The sequence below is a fragment of the Lagopus leucura genome, unplaced genomic scaffold (genome assembly GCF_019238085.1).
Source record: "Lagopus leucura isolate 7727_CA_CO unplaced genomic scaffold, USGS_WTPT01 Super-Scaffold_100081, whole genome shotgun sequence".
NCBI lineage: Eukaryota > Metazoa > Chordata > Aves > Galliformes > Phasianidae > Lagopus > Lagopus leucura.
The window spans coordinates 181642-204188 of record NW_024962317.1 but is presented as its reverse complement, the minus strand read 5'-3'; the positions used below and the strand labels follow the sequence as shown (position 1 = coordinate 204188).

General features: G+C 47.7%; 1 protein-coding gene across 2 annotated transcripts; it reads left to right on the top strand.

The window, feature by feature from the left end:
* The first annotated feature begins 51 nt into the window (after positions 1-51).
* On the top strand, positions 52-21686 carry HOMER3 (homer scaffold protein 3). 2 transcript variants are annotated; one of them, XM_042887324.1, is made up of 9 exons: positions 52-290; positions 9961-10117; positions 11005-11136; positions 11560-11667; positions 15002-15123; positions 16062-16218; positions 18053-18163; positions 18387-18467; positions 19317-21686. In XM_042887324.1, exons 1-9 carry the CDS (start codon positions 286-288, stop codon positions 19503-19505), a joined length of 1062 nt encoding a protein of 353 aa, XP_042743258.1. In that variant the 5' UTR covers positions 52-285; the 3' UTR covers positions 19506-21686. The 2 variants fall into 2 exon arrangements, with proteins under 2 accessions (XP_042743258.1, XP_042743257.1); XM_042887323.1 differs by lacking the exon at positions 52-290 and adding an exon at positions 8379-8407.
* Positions 21687-22547: the final 861 nt, after the last annotated feature.

Sequence of the window (22547 nt, the reverse complement as noted above, 5' to 3'; positions counted from 1 at the left end):
GCGGAGCGCCCGGGGCCGCCGCTGGGTTTGGGCTCCCGCAGGTCGGGGGGCTCCGGGCCGCCCCTGCCCTCGCTGCTCCGCGCGGCCGGCGGTTGCCGGGCGTTGGAAACCGACCGCAAAGCTAGCAGATTTCAAAGTGAAATTCCGGAGGAAATTTAAAGAGCATCCGGATCCGGAGAGAGACAGAGAAAGAAAGAGGAAGGGAGAAATAAATCACAACGTGGAGAGAATCTAAGGCAGCTGAAGAAAGGACGGGAGAGAAAAGAAGCTGACGCCCAGGCAGAGATGGGGTGAGACTGGCACTTTATTATTCTTGAATTGCATTTATTATTCATGGCAGCTGAGCTATTTTTAACGTAACTGCAAAAGAAATGGTTTTATATTGCTTTTTTTTTTTTTTTTTTCCCCCATACACCGTGAGCTTTAAAGTTTAGACTTAGCTTTTCGTTTTTTGTTATTAAAAAGTACGTAATTGCAAGTCTCTGCAACTTCTGTAAATGAACTCATGTGTAAGGGAAGCCTCTGGTGATACATTTGTTGTACAAAGCCCAAAGTGTGAGCCTGGGTGGGTCTGGGCTGTGTTCACAAACTTTTCCAGAAGTTGGGAGTGAAGAGATTTTATTCGGCTGTGGTCACTTTGGCGCTCAGGAAAATGGATCCTGTTTGCATTTCTGAGTGGGTACACAGCTGATTGAAAACCTCTGCTCCAGTGTTCTGTAATGAAATAATGCTGTGTGGATGTGGCAGTGGGTTTTGGCATGGAAACAGGAGCTTAGCCTGGTATTTAATTTATGCCCTATTTATAAATCTCAGTCATGTAAGTTGAAGGACCTGACACACTGTTGGGAGTTTCTTGTGTATTAAACTCTTCGTGGCTGTTTGAAAGCGTGCTGGATCCGTCTGATCAACCCCCTCCACTTGTGTGGGTTTGGCATTACAAGACAAATAAGTGAGATTCTTAGAGGCTTGTTTTCCCCTTGCTGATATTCCTTATAGACTGTGTAGATAAAACAGTCAAGCAGGCAGACACACCTTCAAGACACAGAACAGGTAGAGGCGAGGAATCAAAAGTGACAGCAGTGTGAAGCAGGCATAGAGCCTTTGAAGTTGGCAGGGTATGTGCTAATCCAGGTTAAAGCAGAAAGTGGCCTTGTTTTCCTGTAACTTTTCCTGTGATGCACAAAGTTACGGTAAAACTTCTGGAAGTGCCAGGAAGGGCGTAGCAGGCAGGCAGCTTGTGACAGCGCAGTGTATTTCCCAGAGGTGGGAATGAACCCTGCTTGGAACAGGGTCATTGTGACTTCAGACCACCAGCTCCCAGGGAAGAAGCTCTGAGCTCAGTCTGCTTGGATCTCCCTGTATAACTGTAGCAGTGTACTAACAAAACTAAGCCAGAGATGACATTTCCACCCAAAATTCCATATTTCCACTTATCTCCTGAGTTAAAAGGTCTTCTTACTTGTACGTTGATCGCATGGGGATATTAAGTAGCTTTCAGCAGCAGTTAGATTCCTCTCAATACAAAAGATTAAAAGTGTACCACCTTCAAATGATGTTATGGCTTGTTCTGTTGGCTTTAGTTAACTTATTTTTGAAGCAGGGATTCTGAGCTTTGTTCCTCCATATTTAATGTTTTTGGTAACATCACATTCTGGTTTCCACAGACAAACTGTCCTTGGACTCTTGTATTAACACATCAGCACTTCCCCTCTGAAGAATATAGTTGTAACTAACACTTGATTGAGAGGGAAGTGAATGTAGTTGGATCCAGCTGAGACTTCAGTAGGCACTTACATTTCTCTGACTGCTAACTGCATAGAAGACAGAAGCACAAGTAGGTACAACTTCTAATCGGATCAGTGTAGTTTTCCCGTTTGTCCCATTTATCAAAGAATTCACCCGCTCATGTGTAGTGCCACTGCACTGTGAGCAGCAGCTAGAGCTGCCCCTTGTGCTGGTTGTGCTCCTGGAGCTCTTGTGAGTACGGGTTGAAAATGGCAGCAGACCTCAAGGAGCTGAGGGAAAGCAGACGTGTGCCTATCAGATGGGTCCTGTGGCTTCCAGTCAAGAAGCAGAGGTAGAATCCATTATGGAGTTCGTGTCTATGTCCATTTCTTTGGTTCTCTTTATTACTGAACATGTTTTTTTTCTGGAATGTATGAAGAATTGTTCAGTTTCAGTCTAGCTCTGCTGTTTTCTAACTGTATTTGCTCTACAGACTTCCAGCAGTGCATCAAAAGAAAGAACTGCTGATGCTCAGTAGCAGAATAGTTGTCTGAGGAAAGTGAATGTGTAGGTTGTGTTACAGACACCCAGCTGCAGTGTTCAGCGACCAAGATGCTCTGTAAATAGAGACTGGTTTCTGAGAGAGGGGAAAAAAAATAACAAGGATAAGGATACGTATGCCTTTAAACGCCCTTGATCCCCGTTCTCTCTGCCTGACCTTGCGTGCTTGCTGCTGTTCCCAACAGGAGCATATTCAGCCAGGATTCCTTTGCTGCCCTTTATCTGCAGGCAGGCCAGGAGGCAGCTGCTTTTCATTCCTGTGCTAAACACTGCTGGGTAATCTCTTGGGAGTTGGGGGAGGCCACAGGGAAAGCAGCCCACAGGCAGCTTCCAGCTAACACTGCCGGAGCTTCACTGCTCAGCCTTTCCTGTGTGGCTGCCAGTAGAGCAGTGTGGTCTCTGCTGGTCCCACCTGGACTCCAGCAGCATCTAAGCATTTCGCCCAAGGTGACCTGATGCAGCACTGGATGAAAGCACGGCTGTAGCTAAGAGGGCCTGAAAACCTGCCTGGTGTTTGGAGCAAAGGGCTGTGAGCGAGCCTTCCCAAACTTTGTTACTACAGCAGTTCAGTGTCTGTTGATCACATCCTGCAGGCCAGTACCCAAATCCTAGCAGGCAGTATCCGTGCACGCCCTCTGCACCCATTTGTGAGGAAGCAATAGCTTCCATAGGCTGTGGAGGTAGTGAGACCCAGTCCCTGACTTGGGAAAAGTTAGATTTTCAGAAAACAGGCAATGAGGAAGAAATGAGGTTTGATTCTGCAGTCCTGTGAGTCCACACTTCCTCAGAAAGCACTGACATGCAGTCATCAGCTATTCAGGCTGCTGAGGGAGGATAAAAGGAAACAAAGATAGACAGCAGCGGAGAAGGAAACTGGTTCTCACATCCTCTTTATGCTCCAGTTCTGCCTTTTGAAATACCGGGTCCTGGTGGGCTGAAATGCATTCCCCCCCAGCCCCTCCCTCAAATTACCCAGCACCACACTGCACAGTGGGCTTTTTACATGAGAGTGCTGGCTCTGATCAGCAGCAGGCAGAGCCCTGACGCAGCCAGCACGGCCTCCCAGCTGACTCAGCGTGGTGCTGGGCCGGGCGCCAGAGCTGAGCCACGTATCTTTGGTGCTCACATGCTCTCACGTACCCCCATCTGCTCTGCACAAGCTGGACCCGTCCAGGAAAGTTGTCCTTGGAGAGAAAGAACTTTAGGAAAGATAACAGTGAGAACTGCAAAGTTCCCACCACAGCAGCTGGGAAATCCTTACCCAATGCTGTCCATGGACCTTTATCGGATGACTTCTTTTCTGGGGACTTACATGGCTGTGCATTGAGCCCAGCCGCAGGGCACAGTGCAAAAATATGTTCCTAAGTCTCTGTGCTCTTGAAGGTGTCCTGCTGCTATCACACCCCAGAGCTGCTCCCTGCCCTTGTACCTGTGCACTGCTGTGTCCATCATTCACAGAAACCAACGATTCTGCTGGTACTTTGTGGTTCCTCATACAGCATTTTTGTCTCGGTTTTTAGATGAAGGGGGGCTACGGACTGCCTGGATGCAGAGCAAGATATTTAAAATTATCACCTTCTCTGCATCCAAATGCAGAGACTTCTTTGTCTGACAAGTAAATGAATGTCCCTGCAAAGAGAAGCTGCAATGAGAGAGAGGGTGAACAGCACGTGAACCTGTAGAGGTGCCCTTGGCTGAACCCCATCCAGGAACACCAAGGCAAATGCAGTTAATGAGGACCAAGCTCAGCCTCCTCGGCACATCCCAGCTGCTGCTTCAAACAGCATCTGTTCGGGGAATGGTGACTCTAAAAGCTTTCCTTTCCAAAGCACACATAACAAGATTTCTTTCTGGTCGTGCAGCAAAGGGGGCAGGTGGGCAGGAGGTAGTAAGTAATTTGGTTTACTAAATAGGCGTGTTTCGGGTGGGTAGACAGGATTGTGAGGCCAGAATTGCTAAGGAGAAAAAAATAAAAGATTCTCAGTAGGAAAAATCCCCAGATTGCACAGGAAAAACGGAGAAAAACAAGGACACAAAGCATCAGCCAAATGCAGTGGTGCAGGCAGAAACACTTCCCCACGCCCTGTGTAGAAGCTACTGAGCAAAGACATTGCTGGGTGCCATAAAAGATCTGAAGCAAAGAGTGTTTAAAGAAAAAAAAATAATAAAAGGGTTTGTTCTTCTCCCTCTTTTCCTTTCAAAGAGGTCTGGCAGGAAGGCTGTATTTTAGCAGTTGCCCTTAGGGTTGGGAACCCACTGAGGAGAGCGAGCCTGTAACTGTCAAATGGGTTTTTCCTAAAGAGGTGGTATTTGCACTGGAAATACTCCCCAAAAGTAAATGCAGCAAAGCATCATTTCTCTGAGAAGACCATGCTGTGTGAAGAACCCAACAGGCAGCTGAAAATGAGAAGACAGCACACAATGAAACACAGAAGCTGCCACAGTGCCTGAAATTCAGGCTCAGAGATAAATGTCTTGCTGAACATTTCTTCCAAGGGCTGGCTGTCCCATCCTGCAACATAAACTATTCCTTAAAACGGAGGATGTTGCTTCATAGCATTTTACACTGGGTGTTGTGGCTGGAGGTGGCAGTGGGAACGTGCTCTGTTCCCAGCTCTGTCTATGCCTTCTGTGGTCTAAATGGAAAAATCACTTCGCTTTTTGATTTCTATTTGGTTATTAGATCCATCTGCTGGATTGGGAGTATTTATCTAGTGAGGATTAGAGAAAATGCTTTGTAAAATCCTTCCATTAAAGACATGTCAAGCAAAGGAATTGATGGTGATTCCCCGTTGCAGGTGTAGATGTGTGTTGAGAGCTCTGTGCGTGATGGTCTGTGTGGTAGAGCCGGCAGACGAGCTCCCTGCTGGCAGGAGCTCTGCTTCAGCTTGGATGCTGTGCTGTGCTGTGGTGCCTGGGGATGTGCTTCTCCACGTGGCACATGCACTGCAGTGCTCCAGGGGAACAGAGCTGGTGCCAGCCCCTGGTGCTGCCCCTGAACAGCTGTAGCTGCAAGCCCGTTTGGAGGGGCCTCCCTGGGAGGTGGCTTATATCCTTTTCTGTTGCAGGGGAGATTCTCTGGCGCATTCTGTCTGCAGAAGCACTGGATTTCTTCAGAACATCTTATATAGGAACAGGCTTACAGGCCTATAAAGAGCCTGTATCCGGCCAGGACACTCGAGGACAGTCCGTAAATCTACTGACATATGTGTTCAGATTACACAGAATTGGAGAGCAGCACTGGTTTTAATCTCATCCAGATTTTGGTACTTTCTCTGCTCAGCGTACCCCACAGGTGAAATATGGCACTAGTGCAAGGGAGTGAACTGATGCCATCTGTACCTCTTTGACACATGCCATTGCTTGCAGGGTATTCTCCTCCAGGCTCTTGGCAGCTTAGTGATGTGTCCCAACATGGTGAGGCCCCTTGCTCAGTGCTGGCCAACTCAGTTCCTTTGGCTCTCTCAGTCCTTGCAACTCTACTGGGGCCATAAAATAAGAGGACAAATAATGATCTGCTCATTGCAATGGTGAAATAAGCAGCTATTCATTAAGAAATCAATTTGGACATTGTAGTAATGAGAATAGTATAAGAATCAAGGTAGAAATGAGACCAGCATGCATTTTTTGTATGCCATCTTAATGACCACTGGGTCGAACTCCATTCGGTGAGCAAATCAGCTATGATTGATCCATCCCTTCTGCTCCCATGGCATCCCCAGACACCCAGTGACCTTCTTCCAGCTTCTCTAAGGAGAATCAACAAAAGGAGGTAGCTGAGTTTGTGCTCAGACAACATCCTGGAGCCAGGTGCTTTGGTGTTACAAAGAACAGCTGGATTAGTTGTTACAGGGACTCCTAGCCGGGAGCAGGAAAAGAAGAGGCAGCATTTAGGGATGTGTGGTGAACCTAGTTTAGACACTTAAAAAGGGGAAAGAGGGCTGTAATGGGAAAGAGAACACGGCAGTTTGAATCCTAGGCACTTTCAGGACTATTTTTAAATGCTTTGTAGTGTTTTTGGAGACAAGGGGCCAGCAGCTCGGCCAGAAGCAAGCTGATCACAGGTGGGTGTTCTTCAGACAGTACCTTGATCGTGCATCTCAGATACAGCTTTCAGCACCTGTGCTTTTCCTGCTCTGAACCTTCAGCAGGTATGCCGGTGCCCTGCAGTATTCCTTGTGCCCCCTCCTTGCAAACCCACTCAGCTGTGCTGAGCTGTGCCAAACCCTGCTGTGGTTCTGCTGAGAAACTTCAGAGAGGGTAAGGTAGAGCTCCCTGGTGCCTTGTTAGATGCGTACCCTCGATCTGCAGGCTGCACAGGCTCTGTTGTCAGGACCTTCCCAGAGCTGCTCACCTCCCCTATTCCCACACCAGTGTAGTCTCAATTCCTTGCTTTTTTTTCCCCTCTTGCAGTTACTGCTGCCTGCTATTTCTCTTGTGCTTCACCATTTAGATCCTAGGAGGGCTTTTGTTGTGTAATGTCTGCTTTAACCTTGTCAAACAAGTATGTGAGTACTGAAAGGAAGGCTTCCACACTTCCATTGCATCCTGTGCAATACATTATTTTACTACCTAGATGTATTCTGTATCATTTTGCTGGATTTACAAAACCATCTTTTTTTCCCCCTCCACAAGAAAGGAGTGTGAACATCTCAGTGCTGTTCCCAAGCAGAGCACAAAGCTCTCCTCGATCATTACCTACAGAGCTTCAGGAACTGCTTCCTAGAAAGCATTGTTCACATGCCAGGCTGCTGCTGTACTCAGGTGGTTATGAGGAGGCAATAACATGCTGGTCTCATAATGCTATCTTAAAAATCCATTATTAGGGACTTGCAAATTGGCAGCAACTGTTTCTGTTTATGGTAAGGAAAGGGGAGATGTGAAACAGAATTTTGGGAGATTCTGCATATTTTAATTCTCTCAGAGGGAGATGGGTGCTGGAGTTCCCTCCTTGGCACCAAGTAGGCAGGTGAAGTCATAGACGTGCCCTGCTGCTGCTGCTGGCAGTTTGCTTTCTGTTGGAAGCAAAGCACATCTGGTGTATCTCTCAGCTTGCTGGTGAAGTCTGTGTGACTTTCACATTTGTAACTGAAAGGGAAAGACCTGTCAGAGACAGCATGAAGTCTTGTTGCTCTGGGGAAGACCATAAGGCAGGAACAAACATATGAGAAGTGTTGAGACAGCAGTGATCACAGAACGGCATGAAAGCAGAGCTCCCTTCCACTGACACCAACAGTGGTGCAAATTTCAGCATACCTGGCGCATAGCTCCTTGTACCTGAGAGCAGGGAACGGGCATGCATGCCTCATCTGTGTTCTGGGTAAGCAAGCAGCCAAGTCTGCCTCGTGCAAGTGGAAAAAACGTAAGCAAACCACTGTGAAGATTCTGATATTCTGATAGACGTTCCAGTGGCATTTTATTTTCCGTTCCTGGTGTTAAGAGGGAAAGTAATACCCAGGTGCTACTGCAGCACTGTTGCTGCAATCAGAGAAGGAAAATCTCCAGGAGGGTCTGGGAGCTCAGTCAGGGCACGTGGCAGGGGCCATCAGATCCATTGCTTGGTCTGAAACCCGCTGCAGTCAGCAGGATGGTTTCCATTGATTCCAGGAGCAGACGTTGCTGCTGAGCACAGGAATAACTGCTGTGCGTGTGAGGGGTGATCTCTGAGCAGGGCTTTCCATCATGGTGTCACTGCAGCCAGTGTCACGTGTGCATGACTGGAAACATTAGAGCCTTCCAGGCTCCTCCATGGCCCACTCCCAACAGCTGGCTCGTGCTGCCAGAGGGATTTGCTCCAGTTACACAGCTCACCCAATTATCTCCCATGACAGGGAAAGAAAACTTGCTCAGTGATGAGAGATCATTACAAATTACAAGCTCTGTGAGTTTGGGACAAACGAACCCCCTAAGTGCTGCCTGGTTGAACACTGTCTGTGTTCTGTGTGATAAATAACAGCTGACTTTTTCCATCGCTAGGAAATGAATCACTGTGGAGGCAAAACCAAAAAGGAGTCTCAATCCAGCTAGGAGACCTGAGAAGGAAGCTGCTGGAGGAGAGACGTATACTAACTCCACTGGCCTGTGGCCTGTCTTACACTTACTAACAAATGTCTACAGCTAGGTAATGACCTTCCTTTGTTCTTTCTGACACTGGCCCAGGACTTGGGGGTTAAGGCACAGAAATGTTCATTTTCCCCAGCTCAGTAAATTCTGTGTCTTGAAGGATAAGTCATGATCCATGTAAATTATAGTAACTGTTAGTGCAGCCCAGAGAATTTGAGTCTCATTTGAAAAAAAAGCTGTGGCTGAATTAAACCAGACAGAGGGAATGTACAGAAATATCTGGTTCAGACCCTTGCACAGGCTTCTTCTGAATAAGAGAGCTGAGTCAGGACTGTAACCAGAGGACAAAGCTGGAAAAAGGGAGGTCAAAGGGAGAATTTTATTTCCTTCCTAAGTTTTGTTGATGCATTCAGAAAGCACCAGGTACAGTCATCATCTTGTTCTCTTCATTGCAGCTGTGAGAACTTAAAATAGGCTGGAAATAAATTTCTGGATTTCGGGGACTTGCATGTCACAGGATTGTGACTATGCTTTGTTTGCAGCTGTTTTATCCAGGCAAGAAGTCATGGGATACATCCAACCACATCAGGCTTCACTGAATTGAAGTGTGGAAATGGCCAGTGCCTTGGGTTTTAAACAAAGTAAAATGGAGACTGCAAGCCCTGATGCACCTGGTCTGTTGTGTCATGGAAACATTTCTTCCTGCCTCTTGAAATGCTCAGATTACATCCTGATGCCTGAGATTCAGTTCCTTAGTTCAGCTTAGATATTACTGGTTACAGAATCCAGGCACTACTTGCTTTTGTGCAGCAGCTGCACATTGTGTGGTGAAGTGCTTCCTTTAATTCATTCTTAAGTGACTTGCTTTTAATCCTGCAGCATGACCTCTCACTGCAGGATGTGCTTCCCAAGCATGAGTCAAGGGAGGAAGAGCTGTGCTGAGGGGAAGGCACTTGTGTTCACAGCCCAAACCCATCCTCCATCTATTCATCCACCCGCTTTCCCAGAGCTCCAGGTCAGAGATATCTTGTGAAGGGCAAGCAGCACAGCAGCCAGAGAATCATATAGCTGGTGAAGTCACCATGAACTGTTTGCTCATGTGCCAAGGAATAGTGAAAGAAAACTTCAAATCTGGCTAAAAATAATATAACCACTAATTATTAGCTTAACTTTGCCACACCAGCTGTGTTGTGTAGGACCATCTGGTAGACAGAACACGAGGTTGTGATGTCCTGTTTGTGTTTCTACCTGCAAGCTGAATGCTGATCCCTGGGTGAATGTGTGAGTAAGGCTTGCTAACCTTGGGGTGTTGTTGCTGCTATGACTAGGCTGTGGTCTTTAGAAATGTGTGAAGACAACGGAGCAGGACAGAGAAGATCTAGAGGAAGGTAAAAACTTCTGCCTATAGTTAAACACCCTTGGTGGCTTTGTTACTATGTCCATATGAGCTACTGTGCTTAGCTCCCACTGTCACATATCTCTAGATTGGAGGCAAATAGCAGAAGTGCCACTGGGGATGCATAATGCAATGCAAGTGCCAGAAAGTCAGTCCACTTCCCCCATTGCTCAGCTTCCCCTCTGCCCTTACAGCTCTGTTCATTTCTGTTGCAGGGAGCAGCCAATCTTCAGCACCAGAGCCCATGTTTTCCAAATTGACCCTGCTACCAAAAGAAACTGGATCCCCGCCAGCAAACACGCCTTGACTGTCTCCTATTTTTACGATGCCACGCGCAACGTGTACCGGATCATCAGTGTGGGGGGCACCAAGGTAGGGAGCATTTGCTGACAGCATCACAGCTGGAAAGCAAGTTTGTCTCCAACTGATGTCTGTTCTGGATGCTTTGTGTCACGTTGATTAGTTTCCAGCATGGGGCACTCTGGTGTCTTTACTACAGGGAATAGAAGATAAAGCACTGCCTCCATGCTTGAATGTACTCAGTATGGACACTAGGCTCTGTGCTAATGAGAAGTGTGCTTTCTTCTCTCTCGCTCCTTGGCTCTTTCCTCTCTGAGCATGCAAAAGAGATCTTTCTAAGAGCCTTGATCCTGTGCTGAAACTGACCCATGTAGACAGAAGGAACAAACAGAGGTGCTGCAGTCTGTTCAGTCGCTACCCCCAAGACAAGGTTAATTCTCCCTAAACTGCTCTTGATAGAGATTTTTCTGACCTGTTTCCTCCAGTGAAGACCTCCAGTGGCAGAGATTCTTGCAATCTCCTCAAGCAGTTCATTGTGTTGCTACTCTAACCAACAGTGTTCTGTAATAACTTGTGCTAAGTGCAGTTTAAGCCTTTTACTTCTTGTTTTTTTTAATTCCTACTTGCCATGAAAGTGAAGAACATCAGAAAGTTGTTCAGTCCCCAGAGGCATTCTGCATCTTTTCTTTTCTTCTGGCAATGGAGGCCCAATAAAGATTGTAACATTCAGGCTTTCTTATTTATTTTTTTCTTACAGTAGACAAAAAGATTCACACTTGTTTGTGTTTCATAGCTAGACTAGAAAGACTTTTGGTCACCAGAACCCTGAATAGCTGCTTTATTAAAAGAGAGTTTCTACCCTGAGTTCCAAGAGTGCTCAGTGATTGTGGTGATCCCATACTACACCCTGGGGCAGCAGGATGGAGTTCTCTCTAACTCATTTTTGCCTCTCTCCACAGGCAATCATCAACAGCACTATCACCCCCAACATGACCTTCACAAAGACATCCCAGAAATTTGGACAGTGGGCAGATAGCCGAGCCAACACAGTATATGGACTGGGTTTTGCTTCAGAGCAGCACCTCTCCCAGGTAATGTGGCAGATGCTGGTAGAGACCTGATCCCAGTAAGAAAAATGTCCCTGAAACCCAGAAGGAGAGATCAGACTCAGGAGGAAATAGAAACACTGGGGTCTTGATGTAGTGCTGTTCCCAGTGTGCTAAAACCTAATTCAAGATGCAAAGATAGGAGGAAATGGTTTAAAGTGATCCTTGTTGAGCTTCTTGATTGTTACAAAATGAATTTGGACTTAGGGCTCCATGAGTATTTAGCTGCTCTCACAGTTCTGAGTGCTGGAATCATGGGTAGGTAGGGGCTATTTCTTCACTTTTATTACTAATTGAAGTAGAAAGCACATAAAATGAAATAACAAAGGGAGGAGTGACCCAGACATTGATTCTAATTTGTTCCACATTTCAGTTTAGCAGCAGAGTGACTTTTCTGCTTCCTTCCAGTTCGCAGAGAAGTTCCAGGAGGTGAAAGAAGCAGCACGTTTGGCAAGGGAGAAGTCCCAGGATAAAACAGAACTGACCAATCCTGCCCTGAGTATCACATCTCACCAGGTAATGCTTGGGGATGTGCAGGGATAAAGCTTACTGCAGAGCAGCGGCTGCTAGGGAAAATGGCCACTGTGCTGATCTCCTCTAGTAACTTTTGCTTCTGTCTTTTCTGCCCAAAAGCTTTCTTGATAGACACTGAGGTTGGAGGTTCTCTTTCTGATGACACCTGTGACCCTGATGTCACTCTGCTGAAGCACATGAAGTGGATAAAATGATTTCTGCTTAAGTGGAGTTCTTGGAAGGTTGACACTCCTCCCTCTTTGCCAGTTCAACATTTGTCTTGATAAAACCATACTGGAGGAGGTCTTGGGTTTTCTGTTAGTGGTGATGGTAGTGGTTTTTGGCTTTATTTTCTTTAGAGTTACTGGCTCTCTGTGGACTCAGTGTGACAGTAATAGGCAAGCAACATGCAAGAATGCATGCTGCCTGGCTAAAGAAGATAGGAGAAAAGATACATGGCATTTCCAGCCATTTTTGTTCCCTTGCTGGGGCTGCAGGGGAGTTCCTCTCTCAAGTGTCTCTGGTAGCTGATGGTCTCAGAAAGACAAAGTGATTTCTTAGCACTGGTGACTGGGGAGTCCCTGCTATATTTCTTCCATTTCTGCCCTGCTTCCACTGTAGAAGAGAAGGAGCTGTGCTATCCCTGCAGAAATCACTACCTTCCACCTTGGGGAAATCTTCACTAAGAGATGCAAGCATGACAACCAGTCATTCAATTTCATTTTTCCCCAGACCAGAAAGCTGAAGCCCGTCACTTATCATTCTCACATTTGTCACACTTGCAATTGCTGCCTGTCCCTGTATAACTAAATCAATTCCAGCAGCAGGAGTGTGGAGAGGAGAGGATAAGCTGTGGAGATGTCTACGCATCTTTTTCTCATGTTGCAGCAGCTTGGCATTGATGGTGAAGTTGCCCTCCCAAGTAGTGCTCTCCAGGGGTGGCTATGGATTTCACTGAGCTCCTGGCAGAAGGAGAGGAGCTGTGGGATGGAGGATGCTGCGTTCTCTGGGTTGAATACAGATGGAATGGCAGCAGGAGGAGGAGGGAGTGTGAACAGTACCTTGGCCTGCAGGGAAAAGAGGGGGAGGTAGAGGCAGTGGCTCTCAAGAGACTGGAAATGTCACGTGGAATGGAAAAATGGGCAAAACCCACCTAGATTTTGGCTCCCACTGTCTTAGTCCCATCTTAATATGTGGCACATGAGTAAGAGAGTTGAATAGAGCATTCGTAGCAGAACCAAGACAGATTCATGGTCAGCTGCAACTATGAGAGCTTCCCTGGCTGGGAGGCAAGCAGAGAGTGGAGAAACACTCTGCTGTTCTGTTTATATCAGGCTGAGTGCAACAGATGTCACAATAGGATGTGTCCATTTCCCATGCACAGCTACAGCAGAAGGTATGAGGTGATCAGAAGGTGATTTGGCACACATCTTGGAAGTGGCCTTAAGGCTCAGTTCATTCTTCGTACTTGACTCAGCAGTGCTAAAATGGCCTCAGTGTAAGCCCATGCTCACCCTTCCCATTCAGCATGCCTCATCTCACCACGGGAGAGCTCACACATAGGTATGCATGACCCCTGCCTGCAGCCATCTGGCAGCCAGCACTCAGCACATGCAGCGTTTGCTGCTGTGTGGGCATGCAGGCCTTGTCCTGCTTCCCCCAGCCTGTACACACATCATCTCCTACTACTGGTTTGCAGTCCCTGCGTTAATGCAGCTTCAAACATGAGCTTCATCCTTCAATAATTGATCGTTTTTCTGTTTGCAAGTGAGCAGAGAGCAGGCCTGTCTCCTGACATTAAATCAGGGCTCTCTGATTTTCTGCATTTGCACTAGCTAATTTAGGCTTCAGACTTAAGAGGAAATCCCAGGACAGCAGTTCTCTCCCATCCCCTAGTACCTTTTAGGTCAATCCCCATCTTGTTTTAGCATCTCCATCACAGAGTAACTGTGGGTACTGCGAGTAGCAAAACATTGTGGAGCATCTTCAACTGCTACCAGTTTCAGCTGAACTCACAGGAGCAACAGACCAGAACAAAAACTTCTGCACCTTGCCTGCCTCCGTTTCTCCACCTACAAAAAGAGCTTTGTGGGGCAAGATGAGGCAGGGTTGTATTTTGCAGGTCTTGCTTCTCGATTGCCCTCTGGAAGGCTTCTTGAAGCTGGTGTTCAACACATCTTGTGGCCCAGTCTGGCTCTATTTTTAGATGTCAGATGACTCTGAAGACAGGTGGCTGTCCTTATCACAGGCTTTTAAGGGCTACCTATCAACTCCAGTGGGCTCACCAGCCACCTGGTCTCACAGCCCTCAACTAAGAATCCCAAAGTCTCATTACTCAGAGTCTTTTTATAGTTTGCCACATCTGTGCCAAGTTTCTTTCCTGCTATGAAGGGAGACCATGAAGACAGGGTCTTCTGGAGAGAAGGATATAAAGGTTGCTTTGGATTTTGCACGTTCATCGCTGCTCTGCTGTCAGTTTCCCTCAGGCTGGGAGGATGAATCCATCTCTTCTAGCTCCGATTTGCACAGGAACAGGGAGGTATTAGAGAAAGAGGTGTACTTTAGGAGTATGAGTCTTTTCTTCCACGCTTTGAAAAGTGAGTGACAGTAGCAGAGTTTCCCTCCCTTGAGCCCCACAGTTCCAGTGGTACATGGTGTCTTAATTCAGTGTACTGAAACGAGTTGCAGCTGAACACAGGTGGCATAGCTAGGTCTGTGTTCAGAGTGCATTAAGCCTTTGAACTGCTCTGAGAACCAGCAAGAAAGTCGTGTTAAGAATTCAGTAAAACCCTGAAACAGCCAGCTTGAGCAACTTGGCACGTTGGGCACAGCCATGGGACTCAAATTACAGGCTGTAACATCACTGGCATTTGTCAAGGGAAAGCTGAGGGCCAGAGAATTCAGTACCTCAAGTCAGGAGGGAGGAAGAGCTGTGTGGGCAAGCTGTGAGCCCACCTGTTCAGGGTGTCTGTGCACTGGGATCACTGCCCCAACATAGCATGGAGGCAGGGAAAGGGAAGACGTGAGAGCAGAGCATCTGCTGGAAGAGCTGAGCAGGACAGACACCAGCTCCCCTGTCCAAGAGGAAGCCCTGTGTCTGTACGTTTCTGAAGTCATAATTACACCATGATTGATTCTGCTGAGCATGAGGGTCTTTGCCATGTAAATGTTGTGCACAGCACTATAGGAGCTGACATTGAAAGCTGGGGTCTCGCACACAAACACAGGAAATGAGAGCCAGCCCTGTGAACCCAGGTTGTGAATGAGTCTGCAGGAATCCGGTGGCCACAGTTTTTCTTTGCTGCCCTATGATAACCTACTCTTCCTCATCCCTCAGGTACTTCCCAGCCCCATCATCAGCTCAAATGGACCAGGAGAAGATAAACTATTCAGGAGCCAAAGTGCTGATGTTGAGATAAGCACAGAGAAGGAGCGTCTGAAGAAGATGCTTTCAGAAGGGTGAGGCTGCTATGAGTTCCTGGCTTCTAAATTCTCTGTTCTGGCAGGATTTGGAGCATGTTCTGTTCTCCTGGTGCTCATAGAGCTCCTAAATAACCACGTGATCTCAGCTCAAACTGACGAGATCTGATGGGGGTCAAACTGCTGACCCCATAATACTTGTTTAGTTAGCTAAAGAATGCTCTGAGTTTGCTGTTGCCCAAACCCTCCGCTGTAACAATTTCCTTTCTCCCCAGGGGAAAGTTTTTTTTCAGTTCAGGGGTGAAATCTGTTATTCATGCAGGATGGGAAGGAGAAGCTTTGAGTCTGCAGTAGGGATGAGTTCACACCACTTATCTACAAATCAGTAGTTTGTGATACCAGAAGATGTTCACACTTTTCCAGCTGGCCTAAGGCTGCATTTGTGTTAATTCCCCTGATGATTCCAGCAAAGTCCCTGCTGCTTCTGCTCTTTGTTCAAAAGACTTTGGGCTGGATTCTGCCCTGCGGCTCCTGCTGAGCTCCCAGCTGAACACTTAGAATACTTTTAAATTAAAAGCAAGTGTCCTTTGCTGCCTTCTCCCGAGTTGGGTGGTAGGGTTTTACTCAAAGCAAACTCAGATCCAACAGGGATTTAAAAATGGATTCACAATCCTACATTGCCAACCCCCCCCCCGACCATTAATGTCACTGTGTGGTTTCTGCAGTTTCAAGAAAACACACGACCTCGAAGTTGAATATTATCAGAGAATAAAGGAAAGAGAAGCAGATTCAAGGATTGAAGGATACATTTAAATTTGAGAAGTGAGACAAAAAGCAAATAAAAAGCTGTGCAGGGTAGAGAGCTGCCCAGCATCTCCAGGAGCATGATTTCAGTGCACATTTGCAATATGAGGGAGCAAAACCTTTATAAGAAGACTCTCATGCTGTCCTGCGTGCTTCCCTATTCTTTTACACAGCTCCGTGAGTGAGGTCCAGTGGGAAGCTGAATTCTTTAGCCTTCAGGACAACAACAGCAAACTTGTGGCTGCTCTCCATGAAGCCAATGCCAATGTGGACCAGTGGAAGAAGCAGCTGGCTGCGTATCAAGAGGAGACGGAAACACTGCGGCAGCGGGTGAGCAGAAGAGGGCCCTTGTAGGACAGGTCAGAGGAAACCCTGTTCCAGAGCCAGATGGTGCCCTTGACCCCGTTCTCCCATCAGTTTTCATGGGTGTCAAATTCAGGATGCTGTGTGAGTCTGGCAGGGAAGATGTGTCAAGGAACAAGGTCACGCAACCAGGGGCCTCTCACAAGAGCTCCTTTATTCTGCAGAGCAAGCTGGGAGTGTGCTGAGTCCCTGTAGATAAAGGGAGGAAACCAGAACACTAAGTTAGAATACTGGCTTCCCTTCATATTTCTCCAAGGTGGTTCCTAGCTGCCAGCTCTGCTGAGTAAGGCCTGTTTTCCTCCAGAGCTGGGCATCAGGACAGCCTTTTGGCTGCTGGCACGAAGGATGAACATTGCTCTATCTGCTATAATTAGCTGGAATCTAAGCTGTAACATCATGAAACGGGGGTTGCACAGTACAAACAAGCACTTGTTCAGTTGGAATAATAGCATCTTTTGACCTACGTAATGTCAAAGAGGTCGCAGATCAACTGAGGAGGCCTGTGTGCAACTGGGCAGAGGAGTGACAGTCACATGGCTGGGTTTCTTGGAAGGGAGGAACTGCAGTGCATTCAAGAAAGCATGTTAGGACAGTTGGAATTGCTCTGGAAAAGGACTCTGGAGCCCTGGAGAAGGAAGCATAAAAGCATTTCACTTCTAGTGCATTCAAAAGACAGCAGGGTTTTATAGCAATTAACAGCTGTTCCCACTTGATGGCTGTTGTGTGGCCAGTCTGTGCAGTAAACAACCATCCCTCAGGATTCACTGTGCCTTTTCCTAATTCTCAGCAGAGGAGTCAGACAGTAAAAGAGTTGTTCAGAGCAAATTTTCTCTTCTGCAACAGGAGCCTGCCTTAAGCATAACTGAGATCTTGGCTGTGCCTACACATATGTGCATTTTTCAGGGCTGGCTGGCATGAGCTTCCATTTCCTTGCCATCGCTCTGTGAATTCTCAGCTGTTTGGTGGCTGTTCTCATAGCCAGGAGACAGGAGTTAGGCTTTCATGAGTGAGGGGCAGCCAATGGGGACTTTGTAGAATCACAGAATAAACAAACTCATTGGAACATCCAGACAGTTGTCTCCAAACCAGGACGTTGTGAGACCAGAGCTGGTTGATTCTGGCTGTAACTATGTGAGCCTCACAGCTCGTGGCCACGGTTACATGAATCCTAGTGCAGGCTGCCCTTGTTTGTGGGAAAGTGTTTGGATTCAAGTGTGTCCATGTGAGAGTACTCAGTGCTGGAGCTGCACTTGCAAAGCTCAGCACAGGCCCTTTGAGAGCTCAGGCCTCATCAGCAGCTGCTGCAGACTTTCTGACTAGCCTTTAAAAATGAATCTTGTCATGAATAATTTAAGCCACTGGGCTGAATTTTTTGGGAATGGGAAGCACACTTGGACAAACCCTTCCTGCTGGCTCTGCTGTGACTGAACTGCAGTAACTCCCTTGCCCACAGCAGTATCAATCTGGGACTGTAAATGGTGCTGGATCTGGCCATTGCTATGAACTATGGGCTCGTGTGCTAGATGTCAGCCAGTCAGAATTTACTGTAAGTGCAAGACTGCAGGAGAAAGCAGAGATGGAGACTCTAAACAGGATTTTGCTGCAGTGTGTGTTTGTGTATGATCTATGCAGAGCAGAAGGAGGGACATTTTTTTCCCAGTAGCCAGGATTTGAGCTGTTACCCTGTTGCAAGCTCAGTTGTGTTTGCAAGAGATCCGGAACATGACAGAAAATGCCTGTTAGTAATAAGATGTAGGGACATTCCTGTGTCTGTAAGCATAACTCCCTTCCTTCTGTGTAGGTAGCAGAACTGGAGTCACAGGGGGCTCATGACTCCTCCAGTGAGAACAACAAGGAAGAGCTGAGCCAAACCCTGGAAGAACTGGAGCTGCTGATCAAGGCTAAAGATGAGGTAATATCCCCATGAAGCAGAGGAAATCTGAATTCTGCTGAATCTGGGTGGCCTGTCAGTCACCAACACCCTGTCTGTTATTCATAGCTTCTCTGAGATCAGGTACCTCATGCTGTTGCACATGATGCTACGCAAGCCAGGAGCCTTCATAAGCCAGCACAGGAGCTGGCCCTCCTGGGACAAAGGTGGATCTGGTGTGATGCTCTTCCCCCTTGTGTTTTAGGAGATTCAGATGCTGAAAAGCCAAAAATGCGGCCGATGGGAAGCAGAGGGCGAGCGTGAGGAGACACTACAGAAGCTCCAGGTAATGATGGCAGGTCTGGGACACCTCTGCACTTGGAGCAGAGAGACCATTTTTCCTTTGAGCTTAAGAGTAAATGTCAGCACTGCCAAACTGAACGCTGCCTCTGGGTGATGGGGACTGGTCCCTGTCTCTGCCTTCCTCCACCCAATTTGTGTCCCTCAGAGATTAGACAGGATGCCATCAGCTGGCAGTGGCAAACCCAACCTGCACATACTCTCCTCTAGCCCTTGCTGTAGACCTGGCGTGGGACACAAGTGGGATGGTGGCATCCTGTGACCTGTCCATCCCTCTGAAGTCTTGCTCAGCCTGCTGGATGGCCAGCAATGGCTGAGGGAAAAGAGCTATGGCTCAATCTGGCTGGCAGGAGGGATGCAAGCTGCTCTGCACCTCAGGGCAGGGACACAGATGGAAGCACGATCTGTGCAGTCTCTGGGGGCACTGCCTGCATTTGCCTATCTGAGTTACTGAAGAAGGAGGGGATCTGTCACAGGGCTCAGCCCTGCACCCAGACACTGCTTTTCGTGCCAGGATAGTATTTCTAAACATCAAATGCCATCAGTCTTGAAGATCAGTTTGTGAGAAATCCACATCACTAACACCAGTTCAAACCTCATGCAGATGGCTGGGTCAGGGGACACACGTTCATATGGATTTGCATGCTGGCATGCTGTGGCTTAATGTAGGCAGAGCCCCTGTGAGAGAGCTGATGCGGACCTGCGATGTCTGGGTGTGGGCAGCTTTGTGCTGGGGTGCTGATGGAACTGTTTGGTGGAGATAAGTGTGGAGATCTGTGAGCAGCACCTATCAGTGCTGGGGCAGCCACCTCACTGTAGCTGTGTCCTTTGGCAGGAGCTGGAGGCACGCAATGCAGAGCTGGAGCGCCGCCTTCACCTGGCTGAGCAGACCCTGGCAGAGACCCTGTCTGAGAGGGAGAAGATCCAGAATGAGGTCACCAAGGTGGCAGAGATAATGGACGTGAAGATTTTTGAGCTCAGTGAGATCCGGCAAGGACTAGCTAAGCTGGTGGAGAGCAACTGAGCAGCAGCAAGCTCAGAGGAGACACCTCCGGAGGAGGGGAGCCTGACCTGGGACTGGTTGCTGACAGCAAATTTGATCACAGAACAGCCTTGAGGTCTGTTTGGGCAGGATATGCCAACATACCAGCAGCTGCCTGGACAGTGTGGTGACCAGCTGCAGCCACGTACTGCCCACTGAACAACGAGCTGGAGAGCAGAGAGGCCCTGAGCTCCTGTATCCTCCACAGGAAGCATCTACAAGTCACAGCTGGGCCTCTCTGGACCCTGTCGTGGCTGTGGCACAGTCCAGAGACAGCAGCTGTCCCTCTGCTGCCTTCCCAGCCTCCCTGCTGCCACAGTGTCTCCATTTTTACAGTTTTCTAGGAGAAGGGGCTGAGCAGCCTTTGCATTTTTTTCAGTAGTTTTTTAGGGAACCACTTGCCTTTTGCGAAATAAGCTGCTTATTTCCCAACTTAGGGAGGGAAAAGAAGTATCAGCACTTTGAGGACATCACTGGCTCCTTTTCCAGCCTAACTACATTGTGTCTTTCTAACAGGATGCAACAACACTGGTTGCTGTCAGGAGCTTTCAGAGGTAGCAGAGTCCCCAGTGCAGAGCAGGGTGCTTGTCTGTCCAAGTGCTGTTCAGTTCCCGCCTCCAGAGGAAAAAGAACTGCAGAAAAAGCTCTTATTAGTTTAACGCAGTGGGATTTAATGAATTCTTAAAACTTCTTTAAGCTGAGAGCAGAGGCCTGGTTGGGAAAGGAGCATCTGAGAAATGGGACGTGCCCGAGGGGATGGCCAACCAACTGCTAGATTGGCATCTCTCCTGGCCTCTGAGGGCTGTAGTTAATTGAAATTAAATGGAGCAAATCAGAATTGCTCTTGTTTGGTTTTTTTTTTTTTCCTCTCTCTTTTATAGGGAAACAGTCCACAGAGATGTCCTGCTCTGTGTCAGATGAGCAGTGTTCCTTTTGAAGGGTACAGGTCCCAGCTTGCCATGCTTATCCAGATTCAATGAGAACAGGAGGCATTTGGAGCGTGCTGGGACCAGTGCCCTGCAGGGCCTGTGGGAAGTCTGTGGGTTACTGTAGATGTTGTCTAGATGTAAGAATCAAGCAAGGCCTGAGGGAGACACTGCAGAAACCTGGAAAGTCATGTCTCCCTCCTGGTGTCCTGTGAGTCCCCGTAGTTACTTAGGAGCATGCATAGCCCTATGCTGAATGACAAAGCAGTGTCTGTGTAGAAGTAGATAGTAACCTTACAGGAGTGCTGATTTGGACTTTGTGGTTGTTTTTTGCCCTCTTTGCTGCTATAGATTAGGCAAAGACAGCAGTAATCCTGGGAATGTTTCCCAGGTCTGCAGAAACTGTAATTACTTAGCAAGCACCGGCTGCCATGTAATGCCTTCTCTGCATCCAGACAATCCTGGGCAGACCAGCATCAAGGCAGTGCAGTTCCTCAGGGCCTCCCTCTCCTTTCACTCACCTGGTGACCAAGAGAGGAACCCACATCTTCTGCACGCTGCCTGCAAGTTGGGGCAGGACTAGGTCTGACACCTCGAGAATCTGCTGGAGTGGAGAATTGCTGGTGACTCTGTGCTGGATTGTGTCTAGGCAGAGCCCATCCCTTACACAGGGGTGATGAGGAAACACTGAAATCTCCAGACCTGTGTAGCCAGGGAGGGGCATTTCTGTTTGGAGGCTTTCAGGTTAGTTTTCTTGTTGTTGTTGGTTGTTTTTGTTTTTTTTTTCTCTCTTTTTTTTTTTTTTTTATTATTATTCTGTTGTTTTTGTTGCTATTAGTTTCTATTTTATTTTGTTTTGCATGAAGTGTTCTCACAGCTGTGTAGGGGTGGAGCTATTGTAATAGTATTTGTTTCAGGGTGTTTAAGAAGGGAAGAAAGTAAGCAGGCTGGCAAAGCTTTCTGGGGACTTGTGTACACAACCCATGCCAGTGTTCACATTTTATTCCAGCAGGAGCAGCCTTCTTTGAAATAGAGATCAGCTCCAAGAAAGGTGTGTTTCGTCTGCATCTGTTACTGTAATGCGGGGTGATGGAGGTGGGGCTTGGAGTATGAAAGAAAAAGTAAGCAAAAGTTTACATTCTGGTTGTCTCTGCTCTCTCACACTTCTTTTCCATGCTGTGACTCACAAGGTAGAGCTGAATACAGATTCTTGCATTTGGCTGGTGACCATTTCATAGTTCTGCCCGTGCTCTGCATCTGTGGCTCTGTTGTTCTGCTCATTGATCAGGGCTGACCTGGCCAGCACCACACCTGGGTGAGTCAGCTCTGCTCAGGGAGGCTGCTCCCAAGAGCCAAGGGGAAGGACAGAGAGTCAAGCTGCTGCATGACTGAGTGGGAGAGAGGCAGATGCAGCTGCAGCACGGTGCTTCAGAGAGTACCTGCTGTCTGCTGCTTTCCCCCAGGACCTGCCTTGACCAGGGTCAGGCAGCAGTGCAGGGTGAGAACTGGCTCTTAGGTTATTAAGTCTCTTCTAGTCCTATATGTATTTCATGCCCTCAAGCTGAAGCCTGCCATACTCAGTGCTGTCTGCCTCTTGAAACTTGGAGCTGCCCAGCTGCCAGCTCCATGACAGGATGCAGGACGTGCATCCCTGCACACAGCATACCTTGAGGCCAGCAGCACTCTGCATGCATTTGCTGTGCCCTGCTTTTTCTTGTAGTCACATTCTCTGTGCTTCCTTGCACTTCCATTGTCAAGAACCAGGAACAGAGGTCATTTTACTTTAGACACTTCCCCACGGGTACTAGATGCAATTCTCTTCCTTGCCAGAATAATCTGAATAGTGGCTTTTTTATGAGATCTGTCCTGTGCTCAGCATTTGTTAAAAGTCTTTTACAGAGGCATTGCAGGGCAGTGTGATGGATGGTTCTGGGAGGCACTTTCCTTTGCAGTCTTCCCTCTTCTAAACTAATGAAAACCCATTCATCACCATCTATTTCCACAAATGCCCTAAATCTGCAGTTAGCGATGAGGCAGGTCTACTGGAGATAAAATAGCAGCAAAGCACTAATTCCATCTGCCCCATTCTAATGAGTGT